The following is a 21684-nucleotide window of genomic DNA, read 5'->3' on the forward strand; positions in this document are numbered from 1 at the left end:
ACTCCCAGCTGTTAAAACTAAACTGAAATTTTTAAAATATTATCAATCTTGCCTCATTATTTGGAGCCTGTGACACACAGCAATTCTGACACCAGCTGACTTTATAGATTCTGCATTTATAAAGTCAGGTAGAGTCAACACATAAGTTCAGTTATTTTTTAGAAATAGATATAAACTTTGTCAAATCAGTATAGAACTTTATGAAACTTAGTCAAAATATTTTTGTGTTTAAGAGATTTTTTAGGTTTTATTTGTTTTCTAAGTTACAATTTTTTCTTAATTTATGTAGGGGGACTCACACATTATTAGCAAATTTTATTTGGTAAGCAGTTGTATGAGTTTTAGCACATCTCAATTCCATTGAGATTATATAGAGCAACTCCTTTTAATCATGCTTCATTGACTTTAAAATTTTTATATAGTTTACATGTTAAGTAAGTAAGTAAGTAAGTATATCATTTATTATAATGACATGTGTAGTATATATAATATTACATAATAAGAATACAATAGTTCAATAAATTTACACCCGACCCGTTGGACCTTTAAGTCACTTTAAACCTTATGTTCAAATTTGCATTACGCAATGTGATTGTTACTTATAAAGAAGTTCCTTTCTTTTACAGAAAAATAAATTTAAATATTTAGCAGTTTGTCTTTGATGAAAATGTCATTAAATAAGCAAATGTTCTATTATCAATAAAATGTCTTATCAAGGTTCACTGATTCAAATAATAATTGTCTTAAATTATGGTAAGCTTTACAGTACAACAAGAAATGTTTTTCATCTTCAACAGATCTGTCATCGCAGAAAGTGCAAAATCGTTCATCAGGAGTCTCATTTCTAAATCGTCCAGTTTCAATGGTATGGGTAGAATACCACAGCGAAATTGTGCCATAACTGATCGTTCTTGTTTCTTAATGTTCATTTTGATGTAAAGTTTAGTCTCGTACTTCTGTTTAATAGTAATGTAAGTCCTTAATTTGGGGAGAGAAGTGATTTTACCAGTCCAATCGTTTTCACAGTATTCCATAATCTTTGTTTTAAAAAGGTCAATGTTGCATAAATTTTCATATTCATAGCAACTGTCCATGTCCACTTTGTGAAAAATTTCCTTCATCTGAGAGCTCCACTGGCCCGATTTATTATAGTTCCAAAGAAAAAGCTTTTTTCGTTAGTCTATCATTGTCCATTTTAACAAGCCGATTCCATCTTCTAACCATAGAAATCCACCGTCTTAAAGTTGGCTGTAACCATCCTAGTTCACTGTTTAGAGAAACTCCTGGTGCAAATCTGTGTAATCCCAAAAAATATCTAATAGCACGGTTTTGTACAGCTTCAATGGAGTGGTATGTTTTATATCCCCATTCACCTGCACAATAATCAATGACTGGTACAACACACAACTCGAAAAGGGTTTCAAATGTTTTAAATGCAACTTCCTTAAAATTGTGAATCTTTGATATCATCCCTCCTGGTGCCTGTCCTCCAGCTTTACCTAATGTTTCGGTGGCAATACTAAAATCCATTTTATCATTAAAAATAATGCCAAGATAATTGTAGTGACTTACATATTGTAAACGCTGTTTTCTAAAATGCATGACATTTGATTTTGAACAGTTAACACTAAGTCTCCATTGTTGGCACCAACTGTATAACACATCTTTTGGCTTTCAAACTTTTGTATCTGGGCGTCACTAGTAGATCTTGTGTGGACAAAATGCACTTCTGGCGTATTAAAATTTTGAACTTGTTGCCTTTTGTTGGCTGTTGTTCGTGTGTTTCTTTGTCAATTGTGTTCTCCAATTTATTTATATTATAGTCCTGTGATGTTGAGTTGTCATTTTAATGTTATATTTCACATGGCTATAAAAGAAGGAGGTTTGGCATGCCACAAAACCAGGTTCAGCCCACCATTTTTTCCTTTAAAAATGTCCTGTACCAAGTCAGGAATATGGCCATTGTTATATTATAGTTCGTTTCTGTGTGTGTTACATTTTAACGTTGCGTCGTTTGTTTTCTCTTATTTTTGAGTGTAAATATTTTTTAGTGTAAATTCACATTGCGATAAGACGTGTCACTGTACTTGTCTATCTCAAATACATGTATTTGGTTTTGATGTTATATTTGTTATTCTCGTGGGATTTTGTCTGATGCTTGGTCCGTTTCTGTGTGTGTTACATTGTAGTGTTGTGTCGTTGTTCTCCTCTTATATTTAATGCGTTTCCCTCAGTTTTAGTTTGTTACCCTGATTTTGCTTTTTGTCCATGGATTTATGAGTTTGAACAGTGGTATACTACTGTTGCCTTTATTTATACATCTAAGCAACGTTGCATATCATTTTCGTTCTCTGTTAGAATAACAATGTCGTCAGCATATAATAGAAGACTGATTTTCTCATTATCAAAAGGTATTCCAGTTTCTAGATCTTTAATTTCAGTAGCTAAATTGTTGACAAATAAAGCGAACATTGTAGGCAATAAATTATTCCCTTGGGGGACCCTGTTTGAACACTTGAACCAATTTGTACGATGATCATTTACGCAGACACATGATTCTGTGTCAATGTATAAGCTAGAAATAGCATTATACATGTTTCAGTCAATACCATTTTAATGCAGTTTGTATTGTAATAAATCCCTATCTACATAATCAAATGCTTTTTGCAGGTCCACAAAGGTAGCAAATGTTAATTTCCTATCCTGAATAAGGCAATTCAAAGAAAACACATGATCCTCACATGACCTATCTCTTCTGAAACTGTTTTGTTCATCAACAATTAATCCGTTGTCTTCTTAAAAATTTTGCACTCGGTTATTTAAAGTAGAATTCGGAATTGGTCGAATTAATGTTTTCCTCCATAACGATGGAACTTTTCCTGTGTCGAAACAGAACTGAAATAACACCTGCAATAGTTTAATAATTGGTTCATTTTTAAGCACTTCATTATAAATTTCATCTATTCCAGGAGCTTTTTTCTCTTTCAAATGTAGGACAACTTTTTGTATTTCGTCTATATGAATGTTCTGATTCAGTATATCATTTGGTATATACAATGGGTCAATCGTAATGCGTTTTCATAAAATTCATCATCGTAATCATCATTGTTGTTCATGTACAAATTTCTAAAATCGGATTCCCATTTGTTTATCACTGTTTTCTCATCGAATGACGTAGAACCATCGTCATTAACACATTCCATCGGAATAGCATTCTTCTTCTTAGGACCAAGTTTTTGTAATTCTGCCCAAATTTTTTTTTCGGATCTTCTGTATTCAGAGTTTCTATTTGTAAAGTTAAATCCTGCTCATATTTCCATTCATGAAATCGTAAACGCTTATCAAATTTCTTTTGCGCCATAACAAATTTGTCTCGTGTCTCACGTTTCCCTTTACTGGTTTTAGATTTCCTAAATTGTTTTTCACAACTGTGCATAGTTACCCATAAATCACTTAATTCTTGATTCCAGAATGGTTTTTCGTGTTTAAAATGTTTTTTGTTTTTCTAAACGCCTCATGATATGGTATTGTTTCTTCCATTTCTTTTGTAACAAGTTTGCATAATTCTTCATAGACTGTATCAATGTCTTCTTACTGTTCTCTGCATAGTTCAATTTGATGAATAACCATATGTATAGCCTCTTTCGTGATGTCGGAGCACATAAAGTTCGACGGTATTTCTTTAAATCTGAATCTTTTCTTTTTCGACAAAACGTTATGTTTTACATTTTCAGATTTAATTATAAAGTGTCTGATTCATTGGCCCTGAATAACAAGTCATTGTTCATTGATTCCTGTTCTACATTTATACTGTATACCTTACATCTTAATCATTTTCATTTACCTGTGTACATTATTCTATTTGGTAGCATTTTGTTCAAGGTTATGGTTCTCTTTCTGAAATTGTTTAATACATCATCACTTATTGTCGAGCCTGCGACTTTTGTCGCAGAAGAAGCTCAAGAAAGGGATAGTGATCTGGTGGCGGCGGTGTTGTTAGCTAACTTCTTAAAGCTGATCAGTGTTGAAGACTGTACTTTGACCTATAATGGTTTATATTTACAAATTGTGACTTGGATAGAGAGTTGTCTCATTGACACTCATTGCACATCTTCTTATATCTACTTTAGGTTGTTTTGCTTAGTTAACGTGTTAATGTATGGTCATTTTGATATCAACATATGCATTTTCTTATCAGGCACCCAGGCAAGACATTTAGCTGTGTGAACAAGTTACTGTGGATTTATTATTATTCGTTGGATACCAATTTTGTGGTTACAGTTTAACCATGAATTCAAATGTTCAACGAATGACAAATTTTCTATAAGACTTGTATGCAGAAATAAGCAAAACCATGGAATTTGATATCCAAGAAAATGAACATTTTCATGAATCAACAAAAATTGATACCCATGGAAATCAATGAATCCACATGTTCGTAAATTGTTCTTTTCATATTTTGAATTTCTGTTTATTTCTTGTTTAATATTTGTATGGTTATTTTGATATTTGATTTTTACCATCAAAATTACACACATATGGGACACTTTGCTATATTCTATTGACTGTCAAAGTAATGCTATGAGTAGAGTTGAAACTCACAAACCCATCCCTTAGGGACATTCAAATGAATAGAATAATTCACTTGTCTCTTAAAATAATTCTATCTGGTACACTCAAGACCAAAAGTTGTTTGATTTAATGTATTCATCATAGATTAAATCCATATTAATATTGACTAAGTCCTGTGAATATAGTCTTGAGGTATACAATATGGATATTAAATTAAATAAAAAGATGTATATTTATACTATATTTACAGTACATGAGAAGATATGTGTGAGATGTGGAAAAAAGTTTATTGTTTATCCAACTGGAGTATATGCTAAGCAAGAAGAATGTATTTATCATTGGGCTAAAGCTTGGAAACGAAAAGGTAAGTCCCTTTTTAGCTCACCTGGCCTGGCTTTATAATTTCGGATTTAACGTTTCGGAGTTTTATTCACTAAAAATAGGTTGATTTTCCAGTTTTGAGCAGGAGACTCCAGCTCAAATTGCGAAATTCCAGAAATCTCCCGCTTGCCGGTACTCCACTGCACAGGAGTATAGAATCTCTTGGTTTTGGATATTTTAAGCTGGAATGACCAGTAAACATTAATTACTTTTTGTGTCACTGATGAGGTCTGTTGTTACCTGTAAATCACAGACCATGTGAATTAGGCAGCAGTCTTTTTGCGCCAATTACTGTTTTTCAGGGGTATCATTTGCACCAAATTTAGTTTTCCAAATGTATCAATTGCGCCAATATTCGGAACTTATTTGCGCCAATTTACTTGTACACATATCTATCATAAATATCAGTGATTAATGTATATTTATTCTTATTTTTGTCTTAAAAAGTATCATAAAATTATGTTCAGAGATAGGTCACAATGAAGATGGGCATCTGGAGAGAAATGACTTGAAATGCATTAAATATTCTATGTAAAGAGAGAAAAAAAAAACGTATTGCTTGGCTGAATATTTAATAAAGATATACCAAACAAGAGTAAAAAGAAGCTGTTGCTGATTAAGTTTTAGCTACATATAATGATGACACAGTGCTTTGTTTCCACCATGCGTATGGGCTTTATTGTTGTTAGGAATTATTATGAACTGTTTTATGCATTTCAACCTTCAATGTTAATGTTTTTGGACTATAAAGTGAAGTTACCAGCTACTTCATACATTAAATTGGGAAGTACCCCTTCAGCAGCAGTATAAAGAAGATATGTTTCCTTTTCATTTGCCGTGTAAACTGCCGGTTCCAAGTCCGAATAAAGGAGTATGGAAGTCATTTTTCTGCTAATTGGCGCAATCTTATGTTTTATTTTTGGCGCAAATAATACAATGTAATTTTAAAACATGTGGCGCAAACGTAGCATTGGAGAAAAAAAGTTGTGGCGCAAAAGGACGCATTTTTGGCGCAAACGAATCTCTCCCGTGAATTAAATGGCTTCATTTGACATCTTGGGTGTCAAACATTGTAATAAATAATGATCATTAACGACTTTTGTCTCAAGCTTTCTGTTATTGAAAACACAAAAGAAATTTCCGGTTACTTCCCTTGATTAATCCTGTTTTAAGTTACTCTCCTTAAAAAATATAAGAATTGATAAAACAATATTAATTATATACAAATTAAACAAAGAATCATTAAATGATGGCATTTTAAATGATTTTCTATGCCTTCAGTTAGGACAAAAGAACCACTGAAAGGAATGAAACCAAACATGGCATAAATGTTCTTTATGAGATGCTGATGAAGTTTGCTACTTTGTTTCAGATTAACTGTTGAAGATATCTGATGGCCACCAGGATTTTTTTTTTTAATTACGGCCCCAATATAAAACCAAATCTGGCTGAAAAATGATTTTGGTATATGTTACGATTTTTATCTATATTTACATGATTTTTATACGACCGCAAAAATTGAAAATTTTTTGGTCGTATATTGGTATCACGTTAGCGTCGTAGTCGTCCATTGTCTTCATCGTCTGAAGACATTTGGTTTTCTTACTATAACTTGAGTATAAGTAAATAGAAATCTATGAAATTTAAACACAAGGTTTATGACCACTAAAGTAAGGTTGGGATTGATTTCGGGAGTTATAGTCTCAACAGTTTAGGAATTAGGGGCCAAAAAGGGCCCAAATAAGCATTTTCTTGGTTTTCGCACTATAACTTTAGTTTAAGTAAATAGAAATCTATGAAATTTTGACACAAGGTTTGTGACCACAAAAGGAAGGTTGGGATTGATTTTGAGAGTTTAGATCCTAATAGTTTAGGAATTAGGGTCCAAAAAAGGGCCCAAATAAGCATTATTCTTGGTTTTCGCACAATAACTTTAGTCTAAGTCAATAGAAATCTATGAAATTTAAACACAAGGTTTATGACCACCAAAGGAAGGTTGGGATTGATTTTGGGAGTTGTGGTCCCCACAGTTTAGGAATTGGGGCCAAAAAGGGGCCCAAATAAGCATTTTTCTTGGTTTTCGCACCATAACTTTAGTATAAGTTCATACACATCTATGAAATTTAAACACAAGGTTTATGACCATAAAATGAAGGTTGGAATTGATTTTGGGAGTTTTGGTCCCCACAGTTTAGGAATAAGGGGCCCAAATTTAAAGAGTCCAAAATTAAACTTTGTTTTATTTCATCAAAAATTGAATAATTGGGGTTCTTTGATATGCCGAATCTAACTGTGTATGTAGATTCTTAATTTTTGGTCCCGTTTTCAAATTGATCTACATTTAGGTCCAAAGGGTCCAAAATTAGACTAAATTTGATTTTAACAAAAATTGAATCCTTGGAGTTCTTTTATATGCTGAATCTAAACATGTGTGTACAATTTGGAAATTAGTATGGCGTTCATTATCACTGGACTAGTATATATTTGTTTAGGGGCCAGCTGAAGGACGCCTCCAGGTGGGGGAATTTCTCGCTACATTGAAGACCTGTTGGTGACCCTCTGCTGTTGTTTTTTATTTGGTCGGGTTGTTGTCTCTTTGACACATTCCCCATTTCCATTCTCAATTTTATGTACTTAGATTTTTGATTATTAGCCCAGTTTTCAAGTTGATCCAAATTGTGGTCCAAAATTAAACTGTGTTTGATATCAACAAAAATTGAATCCTTGGGGTTCTTTGATATGCGGAATCTAAACATGTACTTTTAGCTTTTTTAATTATGGGCCCAGTTTTTAAGTTGGTCCAAATCGTGGTCCAAAATTAAACTTTGTTTGATATCAACAAAAATTGAATCCTTGGGGTTCTTTGATATGCTGAATCTAAACATGTATTTAGATTTTTGATTATAGGCCCAGTTTTCAAGTTGGTCCAAAATCGTGGTCCAAAATTAAGCTTTGTTTGATTTCAACAAAAATTGTATATTTGAGGTTCTTTGATATATGCTTAATCTTACCATGTATTTAGATTTTTGATGTTTGGGCCTGGTTATCAAATTGGTCCACATTGTCAGGTCTAAAGGGTCCAAAATTGAACTTTATTTGATTTCACCAGAAATTGAATTCTTGGGGTTCTTTGATATGCTGAATCTAACCATGTATTTTGATTTTGGATATTGGACCATAATAGGTAATGTCCAATTTAAGATTTAAAGTTTTTAAGGTTAAGTTCTGAGACCACATTCATTATGTGTCAGAAACCTTTGTTGTGTCAACTATTTAATCACAATCCAAATTCAGAGCTGTATCAAGCTTGAATGTTGTGTCCATACTTGCCCCAATGTTCAGTGTTCGAACTCTGCGGTCGTATTTAAGCTGTGCCCTGCGGAGCATCTGGTTTGAATTTGATACTGATTTAGAGTTTTGTGAAAAATGGAATCATGCTTGATTGAATCAAATGTGATCATTATGCAGCCAAAAAATTGTGAGGATTATAGTACTGTGTGGTAATTGATATAATGGTTGTTAGACATAAAATTTCATGTCCTGTTAAAGTTCAGTTGTTTCTACACATTAGGACATTGAATGTATAATGGGATTAATTTTTCAGTTCTTGATAAGGTTTAATGGTTGACAATACAGTATTTTTAAATCCTGCAGTTACATATGCCGACAAAAATAGCTATAAGACAAGTCTGTTTTTACTTTTGTTAACCGGATGTGTTTTATGGACATGAAAATTTATTGTCTTTAAAAGTTGTTCAATATTCTATTTTACAGTTAATGGTATATTTGACAGTAGATATAATTGTTGCCAGGGAGATTTTAATTCTGAGGGCTGTCAAGTGGCTAAGGTATGTTTGTATACTGTTACAAATGTATTATTATCTGTTATGGTGTGAGTTCTTTCCCTTATGACTAAGAACTTTCCAGTGAATGTCTTCTATAAAAATGTGTTTCTTAGACCCTGTTTACACTGACAAAAAAGATCGATCTTTGGACCAGTTTAAAAGGGGTAAGACCAATCTTCAATTGGACTTTTAAAAAAGTCTACCTCTAACATGTTATAGAGGTGGTTTTAAAAAGATTGATCTTATTTGAATCAATCTTTTTTTTGGTGTAAACGCTTAGATCAATCCTGATCCATCTTTTTTCAGGTGAATGTTATATTTATATATGAAAATTAAGGTCAGATCAGTTTTTATACGACCGAAAAAAATTTGAGGTCATATATTGGTATGACGTTGTCGTCGTCGTCCGAAGACACATTGGTTTTCGCACTATAACTTTAGTTAAAGAAAATAGAAATCTATGAAATTTAAACACAAGGTTTATGACCACTAAAGGAAGGTTGGGATTGAGTTTGGGAGTTTTGGTCCCAACAGTTTAGGAATTAGGGGCCCAAATGAAACTTTGTTTGATTTCATCAAAAATTGAATAATTGGGGTTCTTTGATATGCCGAATCTAACTGTGTATGTAGATAATTAATTTTTGGTCCCGTTTTCAAATTGGTCTACATTAAGGTCCAAGGGGTCCAAAATTAAACTTACATTGAATTCTTGGGTTTCTTTGATATGCTTTATCTAACCATGTATTTAGATTTTGGATATTGGACCATACATAATAGGTAAATGTCCAATTTAAAATTTTTAAGTTTTTTAAGTTTAAGTTCTCAGACCACATTCATTCTGTGACAGAAACCTATGTTGTGTCAACTTTTTAATCACAATCCAAATTCAGAGCTGTATCAAACTTTAATGTTGTGTCCATACTTGTCCAACTGTTCAGGGTTCAAACTCTGCGGTCGTATAAAGCTGCACCCTGCAGAGCATCTGGTTTGAATTTGATACTGATTTAGAGTTTTGTGAAAAATGGAATCATGCTTGATTGAATCAAATGTGATCATTATGCAGCCAAAAAAATTGTGAGGATTATAGTACTGTGTGGTAATTGATATAATGGTTGTTAGACATAAAATTTCATGTCCTGTTAAAGTTCAGTTGCGGAGCATCTGGTTTTTAAGTTGTAGTGTAAACACACTGGATTAAAAAAGACTTGATCGATTTTGCTTTTGCAATGTTAACACGAACTATTCTTTTTAAGATCGATTCAAATAAAGATCGATTCAATTTCGTTGCCAGTGTAAACAGGGTCTTATGATACATGGTAACATAACTCTACATATTTATAAAGAGTTATATTCTTTTTAGATAAAAAAAGATATGGCTTCTTGAGTTTATTTTTGATTTTGTTTGTCAAGATTATTTCTAAGGAAGAGTTGACCCTGTGGATAAGTTTTAATTGGTTCGCAATAAAATGTGAACTATGCAATTCAACCAAAGTCAATAAACAATCACTAGAGGTCCAGTACTTACTTTAAACATATTTATTTATAGTGGATTGGGAAACAAGTTTTGCAACTTATATTAATCCCTTTCCACTTTGTGGATGCGAGTGCTGCCTTGTAGCGGCATTAGCCTGCTCTTTTTCGAAATCTACAAGGGTATCTTTTACATGCAAGAGATATGGCTCTCTTTTAACACAGGTCAGCCATTTATCTCCCCCTTCCGACGGACTATCATCGTCTCCTCAAGACCATACTTGCAAATGGTGTCAAGGGAGAGCCTAAAATTAAGTCCTTGAAATTTCCATCTCGAAATGGGAATCGAACCAGGAACCTTTGTGTTAGTAGTCTGATGAACTAACCCCTACACCATGTCCAGTGCCAACCAATCTATAAAATGTGCCAATCTAATACAACCGTGTACCAAATTGGGAAGAATCTGTTGTAGCAAACTCAGGAAATTGGAAGATGCACAATTTATACACATGACCAATAACCCCAATTTACGTTGCTATGCAAGAATATGAACAGCAGCCATTTTTGTTCACCACTTCAAAAGACGACAATGCAAATGATTTTTAAAGCATGCTTTTAACTAGTTTAACTGAACATATTAAAATAAATCTAAAACACTTACCCATTTGAGCTTAAAAATCATTCAGACTAGAATTTAATGTGTTTGTTATTTCTTGTAGTATTCTGGGATTTTTAGTTACAGGTTGCAGCTCACTGATGGTGATAGTTTTTGTCGTTATCAATGTTTTGTTTTTGTTTTTCTGAATTATACACTTTTTAGCTCAACTGGCCTGAAGGGCCAAGTGAGCTTTTCCCATCACTTTGCTCCATCGTCCATCTTCGTCTGTCATCCGTGGTCGTAAACTTTTACAAAAATCTTCTCCTCTGAAACTACTGGGCCAAATTAAACCAAACTTGGCCACAATCATCTTTGGTGTATCTTGTTTAAAAAATGTGTCAGGTGACCCGGCCATCAAATCAAGATGGCCACCACGATTAAAAATAGAACATAGGGGTAAAATGCAGTTTTTGGCTTATAACTCAAAAACCTAAGCATTTAGAGCAAATCTGACATGGGGTAAAATTGTTTATCAGGTCAAGATCTATCTGCCCTGAAATTTTCAGATGAATCGGACAACCCTGTTGTTGGGTTGCTGCCTCTGAATCAGTAATTTTAAGGAAATTTTGCTGTTTTTGGTTATTATCTTTGTATATTATTATAGATAGAGATAAACAGCAATAATCTTCAGCAAAGTAAGATTTACAAGTAAGTCAACATGACTGAAATCTAAGGGGTATTGTCCTTTATAGTCAATTCAATGCTGTAGCGCAGCTCCAAATGAAGTGAGGGAATTTTTTTTTTATCTGAGCGAAGCGAGGCGAAAATATTTTTTAGGGTGGTTCGGGTGCCTGAAACGGGAGAAGCTTATTTCAGCATTACTATTGGAGAGGTCAATGTATTTATAATTAAAAAAAAAAAAAAAAAAATATATAACAGAAAGGGCTTTTTTTTTTAGCAAGCCTAGTAAGTAACAAAACAAGTTTCAATATTAAAGTTAATCTCTGTTGGTCAACCAAATCTTTCCAATTCTCCTGTGACCTGTACTATCGAAAAGCTTCAACACACGTTCCTTGTCAACTGTATCATTCCTATGCACATGGAGCATGGCAAGCCCACAAAGCCTGTCACCACCTATTGTAGCCCGTTCCCAGGTTTTTAAACGAATAGGTACAGAGACGACTTGACCAACATTGTTACTTAACCATACTTTTGATGTACTAATGTCACAAGTGATCACAAGTTACCAGGGCTGCGTTGAATATCGTAGCTGCTACGTAGTGCTACATAGATTTTTGACTATTGAACATGTAGCTATAGACTAGCTGCTACATAGATATTGATAGCAGCTACGATATTGAACTCAGCCCTGTAAACATTCCGCTGGAAAACATGTCAACCTACCTTGACACATTATTCTACCAATTTTCAAGTCATTGGTTTGACCTACTGGGGTTTGAACCCACGGCCTACCGCGCTAGAATCAATGGAACACGGCTAGCATACAACCAGACAATGTGATCATAATCAGAAAAAGAAACACGAAAATAATATTTTCAAACAATACCAAAAATTTGTAAATTTTTATTTACATTTTCCACTGAAACTACTGGGCCAAGTTCATTTATAGATAGAGATAATTGTAAGCAGCAAGACTGTTTAGTAAAGTAAGATGTACAAACACATCACCATCACTAAAACACAATTTTGTCATGAATCCATCTGCTTCCTTTGTTTAATATTCACATAGACCAAGGTGAGCGACACAGGCTCTTTAGAGCCTCTAGTTTAATGAGATTTATAAATGCTATGAAAGGGTTGTCATAGCTGATTAAATATTTCTTTTGTACAAAATTATTGACGGAAATAAGTATTGTATAATGATTTTACTGTGCCTCATTTTGGTAGTGATTTTTTCAGTTCACGCCAGGTACTTTCAATTGTATTTGTATAAGCTCCTATTTCTGGGTCTACAAAATTCATGGAATGGATGACTTTTAAATTTTCAATTCCCTCAGAACAGCAATAATCTTCAGCAAAGTAAGATTTACAAGTAAGTCAACATGACTGAAATCTAAGGGGTATTGTCCTTTATAGTCAATTCAATGCCGTAGCGCAGCTCCAAATGAAGTAAGGGAATTTTTTTTTTATCCGAGCGAAGCGAGGCGAAATTATTTTTTAGGGTGGTTCAGGTGCCTGAAAAGGGAGAAGCTTATTTCAGCATTAAAAGTGAGGCATTTGCCTCAGTTGCCTCCATTATGCTACGGCCCTGAAAATTTTAACAATTTTCATGAAATTTGTAAATTTTTATTTACATTTTCCACTGAAACTACTGGGCCAAGTTCATTTATAGATAGAGATAATTGTAAGCAGCAAGACTGTTTAGTAAAGTAAGATGTACAAACACATCACCATCACTAAAACACAATTTTGTCATGAATCCATCTGCTTCCTTTGTTTAATATTCACATAGACCAAGGTGAGCGACACAGGCTCTTTAGAGCCTCTACCGGTAGTTTAATGAGATTTATAAATGCTATGAAAGGGTGGTCATAGCTGATTAAATATTTCTTTCGTACAAAATTATTGACGGAAATAAGTATTGTATAATGATTTTACTGTGCCTCATTTTGGTAGTGATTTTTTTAGTTCACGCCAGGTACTTTCAATTGTATTTGTATAAGCTCCTATTTCTGGGACTACAAAATTCATGGAATGGATGACTTTTAAATGTTCAAATCCCTCAGAACAGCAATTAATTAATTTTAGTAAAGTTCCTTTGTACAATTTTCCACTGTGGCATACATCCAAACCTCACTGACCTTCTACTCGATGCTCTTTGTGGTATTTTTTTTTCCAAATTTACTTTCATCTATTTCAACAATTACGCTATCACCTTTTTTTTCACTGTCTATTACTAAAATATTTATACAGACTTCACGGCAATAATTGTACCAATCTATGATTGTTTGGTTACAAATAGAAAGTTCATGCTTACAAATTCTTGGTTTAATTTGTAAATCCAGAAATATGTAATAAATAATATTTTTCTAAACTTAAATTATGTCCTTGAAACCAGGATCCGTTTCTGATAGAAACTTTTTTACTACATTTTTTGTTGCTGCACTTCCAATAAAAAGTGTCGTTTGAAAAGGAACTGTCTTTTCTTAATCCAAAATGTCCATGTCTACACTTTTTGGAAGTACACCACTAATTCATGGTCCCATTGCTTTCTATGTGAAATTCCTCCATTTCAAGCAGGCACACCTCTTTCATTTTAAGTTCAAATAAAGTGGCAATCATTGCATGTCAAAGCAACACTTTATGGTGTCTTGTACTGAAAAAAACAACATACCTTTAACGGCATAAAAGAAAGAACTGGTTCCCGGAACTTCGGATGTACCAAATCAGGTACTTCAGATCTGACAAACAGACAAAATGTACCTTCTTTTTAAAATTTGGTGCAGTTTTTTTTAATATTCCAAAAGTGTTCTACAATTATCACCAGTCCTTCAGCTGTCATTTAATGCCAAAAATACCTATAAAATATCCTACATATTTTTATACGACCGCAAATTTTGAAAAAATTTTCGTCGTATATTGCTATCACGTTGGCGTCAGCGTCGTCGTTGTCGTCGTCGTCGTCGTCGTCGTCCGGCGTCCGAATACTTTTAGTTTTCGCACTCTAACTTTAGTAAAAGTGAATGGAAATCTATGAAATTTTAACACAAGGTTTATGACCACAAAAGGAAGGTTGGTATTGATTTTGGGAGTTTTGGTCCCAACATTTTAGGAATTAGGGGCCAAAAAGGGCCCAAATAAGCATTTTCTTGGTTTTCGCACTATAACTTTAGTTTAAGTTAATAGAAATCTATGAAATTTTGACACAAGGTTTATGACCACAAAAGAACGGTTGGGATTGATTTTGGGAGTTTTGGTCTCAACAGTTTAGGAATTAGGGGCCAAAAAAGGGCCCAAATAAGCATTATTCTTAGTTTTCGCACAATAACATTAGTTTAAGTAAATAGAAATCAATGAAATTTAAACACAATGTTAATGACTACAAAAGGAAGGTTGGTATTGATTTTGGGAGTTTAGGTCCCAACAGTTTAGGAATTAGGGGCCAAAAAGGGACCCAAATAAGCATTTTTCTTGGTTTTCGCACCATAACGTTAGTATAAGTAAATAGAAATCTATGAAATTTAAACACAAGGTTTATGACCATAAAAGAAAGGTTGGGTTTGATTTTGGGAGTTTTGGTCCCAACATAATAAGGGGCCCAAAGGGTCCAAAATTAAACTTTTGTTTGATTTCATCAAAATTGAATAATTGGGGTTCTTTGATATGCTGAATCTAACTGTCAATATATATGACTGTGTATGTAGATTCTTAACTTTTGGTCCCGTTTTCAAATTGGTCTACATTAAGGTCCAAAGGGTCCAAAATTAAACTTAATTTGATTTTGACAAAAAATGAATCAGTTAGGTTCTTTGATATGCTGAATCTAAAAATGTACTTAGATTCTTGATTATTGGCCCAGTTTTCAAGTTGGTCCAAATCGGGGTCCAAAATTAAACTTTGTTTGATTTCATCAAAAATTGAATAAATGGGGTTCTTTGATATACCAAATCTAACTGTGTATGTAGATTCTTCATTTTTGGTCCTGTTTTCAAATTGGTCTACACTAAAGTCCAAAGGGTCCAAAATTAAACTTAGTCTGATTTTAACAAAAATTGAAATCTTGAAGTTCTTTGATATGCTGAATCCAAAAATGTACTTAGATTTTTTATTATGGGCCCAGTTTTCAAGTTGGTCCAAATCAGGATCTAAAATTATTATATTAAGTATTGTGCAATAGCAAGTCTTTTCAATTGCACAGTATTGCGCAATGGCAAGAAATATCTTATTGCACAATATTGTGAAATATCAAATTTTTTTTAATTAGAGTTATCTTTCTTTGTCCAGAATAGTAAGCAAGAAATATCTAATTGCAAAATATTGTGCAATAGCAAGATTTTTTTTTAATTGGAGTTATCTTTCTTTGTCCAGAATCAACTTAAATCTTTGTTATATACAATATACAATGTATATTCACTTTTTACTACCAACTGATAAATTAAAATAATCTTTACCATTCAGTGATAACAAGCAGTTTTTTTACATCTTAATATTTTATGATGTATTTAAATGAGTAGTTATTGTTGCAAACTCCATTAGAAATTTTAATTGAGATTAGTTTTGGAAGAAGGGAAAGGGGGATGTGATTAAAAAAATTGGGTTCAATTTTTCTCATTTGAAATTTCATAAATAAAAAAGAAAATTTCTTCAAACATTTTTTTGAGAGGATTAATATTCAACAGCATAGTGAATTGCTCTAAGAGAAACAAAAATTTTAAGTTCATTAGAACACATTTATTCTGTGTCAGAAACCTATGCTGTGTCAACTATTTAATCACAATCCAAATTTAGAGCTGAATCCAGCTTGAATGTTGTGTCCATACTTGCCCTAACCGTTCAGGGTTCAACCTCTGCGGTCGTATAAAGCTACGCCCTGCGGAGCATCTGGTTAAAGTTACACTCATGCGTAGGAACTATTTAGTGTTAAATATGTACTACTTTCTGGTATGTGCTTTCTGGCAAGGCCCGAATTAGTGGTGTTACACCTTTTACATTCATCTCTATATAAATCAAGAATTAATCCTAAAGAAATACACCACTGAAATATTTTCTCAACACTTTCACAAATACTAAACAAATCTTTTAACTTGATCAGGTTGAGAGTTCTTATTGCCATAGTCACATAATTTGCAATAATAAAAACATCCTATAAATTCTTAATTTACTATACCCATTTTTGTTTCAGAGTCATGTCCATGACACAAATAAATGGGAGAACTTATCTGGATATATGAAAACTCAACCATGTTCGCCACCAGTCGATGGAGATTATGGAGTGTTTGCATTGGATTGTGAAATGGTATGTAATTGATTTTTTCAAAAATTTTAAAGTACAGTTACCTTAAAAAGTAAGAAAATGTCTGTTTCCAATTTGACCTTATATTGAAAGATTGAATGATTGGTGTTTATCACTGCTTCTGTATTATTGGCTATTTCATGGCAGTCAGTTGATTTTGGTGGAGGAAGTTGGAGTGCACTGACAAACTTAGCCAATTAAGATTGGAGTTGTGCACACCTGCTGCATGCAGGGTTGGAACCCACATCTCAATATTGACATGCTGTCTATTTCTGATACAATATTTAGTATTTTTGAAGTTGGGTCATGCAGTTTGCAGTCATTTTAGACCTTTGAGCATGATTTCCAAGAAGATCCACTGACGTAATCTTTATAGTTCTCTGCAAGTACTTAGTAGTAGAGCTTCGTTACACTTTGCAGGACACCAAAATTCAAATGATAATAAAGCCGTATTTTCCTCACAGGTCAGCCATAAAGGAGTATGGAAAAATTTTGTATAATGGTTTAAAAGAAAAAAATATAACTCAAACATTATCTAATGTGAATGTTATATAACTGCTAATTACCTATCAGATTTTGGTGTCCAAGTTTACCAATTATTGACTAATGATAAACAATCAACACAGAATTATTGGGCACTTGAAAAATAAGAGTACTGTAATATTAGTTTGCATATATATGGGTCTTGTTTTTATACGACCGCAAACATTAAAAATATTTTGGTGATATATTGGTATCATGTCGTCGTCAGAGTCGTCCGAAGACAGATTGTTTCCGGAAAATAACTTTTGAATAAGTAAAGAGAAATCAATAAAACTTTAACACAATGTTTATAACAACTAAAGAAAGCTTTGGATTAATTTTGGGGGGAAAGGTCCCAAAGTTTTAGGAATTAGGGGCCCAAAGGGGCCAAAAACAGCATTTATCTAGTTGCAGGACAAAAAATTGTGTATTAGTATTTCAATTGTTCTGAAATTGTACCACAATGTTTAATACAATAAGGAGTAGGTTAGGATTTATTATAAGGGGTTATTTGGCAAACATTTAAGGAAAAAGGGGCCAAAAACAAGCATTTTTCTAGTTTCAAGACAATAACTTGTGTGTAACTGTATGGATCTCTCTGACATTGTACCAAAAGTTTCCATATAACACAGGGAAGGCTGGGATTCAGTTTGGGGTTAATTTTCCCTAATATTTAGGAATAAGGGGCCAAAACAGTGTCAAAAAGAAGCATTTTACTAGTTTACAGACAATAACTTGTGTTTAAGTGTATGGATCTCTATAAATTTTACAAGAAGGTTCAATACCACTAAAGAAAAGTTTGGATTGATTTTGGGGGTTATGGTCCCAATAGTTAAGGAATTAGGGACCAAAAAAGGGGACCAAAATTATCATTTTTGTAGTTTTCAAACAATAACTTATGTTTAAGTTTATGGATCTTTCTGAAATTAAAACCACAAGTTTCCATACCATGAAGGGATGGTTAGTTTTGACTTTTGGGGGTTATGGCTCAAATTGTTACGGAATAAGGGGCAAAAAAGGGGAAAACCGGGTATTTCTGGTCAATGAACAATTAAGATAATTTTAAAGCAGTGTAAGGGAGGTAATTCTAAAATATTTAACATACAATATTGGGTATGTTCGGATTTACCTCCCTTTCACTTCTTGTATATTATATATAAAGAAATGTCAGGTTTTGGACTAATTGCAAAAAAAAGGGGGGGTAGTTTTCAATTTTTTTTCTTCTAATTTTTGAAAAGTTAAAAAGAAATCTTTAATTGCATAATATTGCGCAATAGATTTGTAAGATCTTGACATTTGTTTTGTGTCAGAAACTCATATTATGTCAAAAATTTGATCACAATCCAAATTTAGAGCTGTATAAAGCTTATATGTTATGTCCATACTTGCACCAACTGTTCAGGGTTCGACTTCTGCGGTCGTATATAGCTGCGCCCTGCGGAGCACCTGGTTTTATCTATGAGGTCCTATTTGTTAATTAAATTTTTTCATTACAGTTGATGTTTTCTTTTACAATTGGTTTATGCTACCTTCATTCCATGTTTGTTTACTTTTTATCCATGTCTGTTTTTTCTTGCACTTGGGCTGTGTGATTGTCAAGTTTCTAATGAAAGGTGTCATAGTTAAAGTCATATGAAACCTCAAATTAAAAAAAAATATGCATATTTTTTTTAAAACTAAATGGATAGTTTTCATTATACAACCTTTGTACACATACTTTTTTCTGAGGAAAATTCTTTAATTTGTTCACATTTAGAAGAAGTTTACTTATTTTTAATTGCTTGTTGCCAGGAAGCAATTTGCAGACAAATTTTCCGTATGCATAGTGACCTAAGCTTGACCCTCCTCATAAAAATCCAGTCATAGCAATTCGCATAAATCTGTCATTAAAATAAACAATTACCTGATTGTATATGTTAAACACGTGCTAAATACCCATGCTTTTTGTTGATTATTTACTATAAGGTGACAATCGGTAAACTTCGGCTTCAAAACACGGCATTTAATGAGTAGCAATATTTGTTAAATCATAACAGACAGATAGAAAAAAAATTGACGATTATACGATATATTTGCGTAAAAAATGATAAAATCGTGCACAGAGGACTAAGTTTATGATATATACATGCATTGGTTCAAGAATTGGATGAACATTATTTTTCATCAGTCACTCGTTTCTTATGACTTCAGGGTTGCTGCATACGGTGAGAAGTCGGTGAATTATTAGACTACAGGAATAAAAGAATTAAAAAAGTGGTACATTTCTGAAAATTTGGATAAAATAAATTATTTTCTTTTAAAAGAAAGTCTATGTTCACGTTTTTTACCCCACTAAGGGCATTATGTTTTTGCAAAAGATTGGGCTACATTTGTACTTTTATGAATGAAATACATGATATATTAGAGGGGGAGGACAGGGGTAAGGGAGACAGGGAGAAAGGGGGTAGGAGAAAGGAGAAAGGGGGTGGGAGAAAGGAGAAAGGGGGTAGGAGAAAGGAGAGGAAGGCTGGGAGAAAGGAGAAAAAGTTGGAGAAAGGAGAAAAAAATAAAATATCTCTCCTTTTAAATTTTTTTCTAATATTTCAAGAAAAAATATCTCAAAAGGAGATGTTTTATTCTAATGGGAGAAAGGAGAATGGGGGTAGGAGAAAGGAGAAGAGGGGTGGGAGAAGGGAGAAGGGTACCCCCTGTCCTCCCCCTCATATTAAGGTCATCATGGGTTACCTACATGACGAACAACAATAAAAAGGGGCAATATAGAATATCAAGGGAAAGTATTCCATTTAAAAAATGTGCTTCTGCAGTATATAACAATAGAAACACTATTTGTCTATGAAAACTCTCTGATCATTAGTCTAAATCTTGCTGATAGTATCTGTTAAAACATGTCTATAGAATATTTTTCTAAAATAAAATAACATACATCATTATGCTGCCTTAAGGATGTATTCTTCTGACGTATCAGTCTCATTGAAATCTTGTTCTGGAATTATTTCAAAAACATGTGATACAAGTGGAAAAAAGCAATGAATTTGATAATTATCACAATCAAACTTAACTCTGTGAAAGAGTTGTGTATTTCCAATAAGAAGTTTTAGAGTAATAAAATTTTCAAATTTTAATACTAATCAAGCCAGTCTGTCTAGCCGAAATTTTGAGAAAAATGGGTGAGGGGTACAAAAAATTATTTCACCAGAAACATAAACATCCAATATAATTTTTATGCCCACCTACGATAGTAGAGGGGCATTATGTTTTCTGGTTTGTGACTCCGTTCGTCCGTCCGTCTGTGCTTCCGTCCGTTCGTCCGTCCATCTGTTTTTCCGTTCAGGTTAAAGTTTTTGGTCAAGGTAGTTTTCGATGAAGCTGAAGTCCAATCAACTTGAAACTTAGTACACTTGTTGCTTATGATATGATCTTTCTAATTTTAAAGCCAAATTAGACTTTTGACCCCAATTTCATGGTCCACTGAACATAGAAAATGAAAGTGGGTGTTTCAGGTTAAAGTTTTTGGTCAAGGTAGTTTTTGATGAAGCTGAAGTCCAATCAACTTGAAACTTAGTACACTTGTTGCTTATGATATGATCTTTCTAATTTTAAGCCAAATTAGACTTTTGACCCCAATTTCACCGTCCACTGAACATAGAAAATGAAAGTGGGAGTTTCAGGTTAAAGTTTTTGATGAAGCTGAAGTCCAATCAACTTGAAACTTAGTAAACTTGTTGCTTATGACATGATCTTTTTAATTTTAAAGCCAAATTAGACTTTTGACCCCAATTTCATGGTCCACTAAACATAGAAAATGAAAGTGGGAGTTTCAGGTTAAAGTTTTTGGTCAAGGTAGTTTTTGATAAAATTGAATTCCAATCAACTTGAAACTTAGTACATATGTTCCCTATAGTATAATCTTTCTAATTTTAATGCCAAATTAGATTATTACCCAATTTCACGGTCCATGGAACATGGTAAAGGATAGTGCGAGTGGGGCATCCGTGTACTTTGGACACATTCTTGTTTCATTTCAAATGTCTTAGATATGTATTTTTTTCAATCATTTATAACAAAGAAGTTGAAATAATATGCATTTTGTTTTTCAAACAGAGAAAAATCACAAATTTATAAAATTGACAACATGGTAAATTTGACACGAAAAAGCATCAAAATATGATAAAACTTTCTTATACATTTATTAACACCTACCTTTTGAGTTGAATTTATTCAGATTGGTCCACCTCATCTTTATTGAGAGTATGAAAAAAAGTTTAGTTGTGGAACTGTGATTTTTTTTCACTATAATAACCCAAAAATGGGTAAAAATTGAT

At 33.1% G+C, this 21684-nt stretch overlaps 1 protein-coding gene across 1 annotated transcript in view; it reads left to right on the plus strand.

Moving 5' to 3' along the window:
* Nucleotides 1-21684, plus strand: part of LOC139513793 (RNA exonuclease 1 homolog) — a 59882-nt gene that overhangs the window by 28237 nt on the left and 9961 nt on the right. Inside the window, exons 9-11 of the mRNA XM_071302607.1 lie at nucleotides 4823-4936; nucleotides 8728-8801; nucleotides 16730-16843. Coding sequence (XP_071158708.1) covers nucleotides 4823-4936; nucleotides 8728-8801; nucleotides 16730-16843 — 302 coding nt within the window. The remainder of the gene's footprint in view (nucleotides 1-4822; nucleotides 4937-8727; nucleotides 8802-16729; nucleotides 16844-21684) is intronic.

Source organism: Mytilus edulis, chromosome 1 (genome assembly GCF_963676685.1).
Source record: "Mytilus edulis chromosome 1, xbMytEdul2.2, whole genome shotgun sequence".
NCBI classification, from domain to species: domain Eukaryota; kingdom Metazoa; phylum Mollusca; class Bivalvia; order Mytilida; family Mytilidae; genus Mytilus; species Mytilus edulis.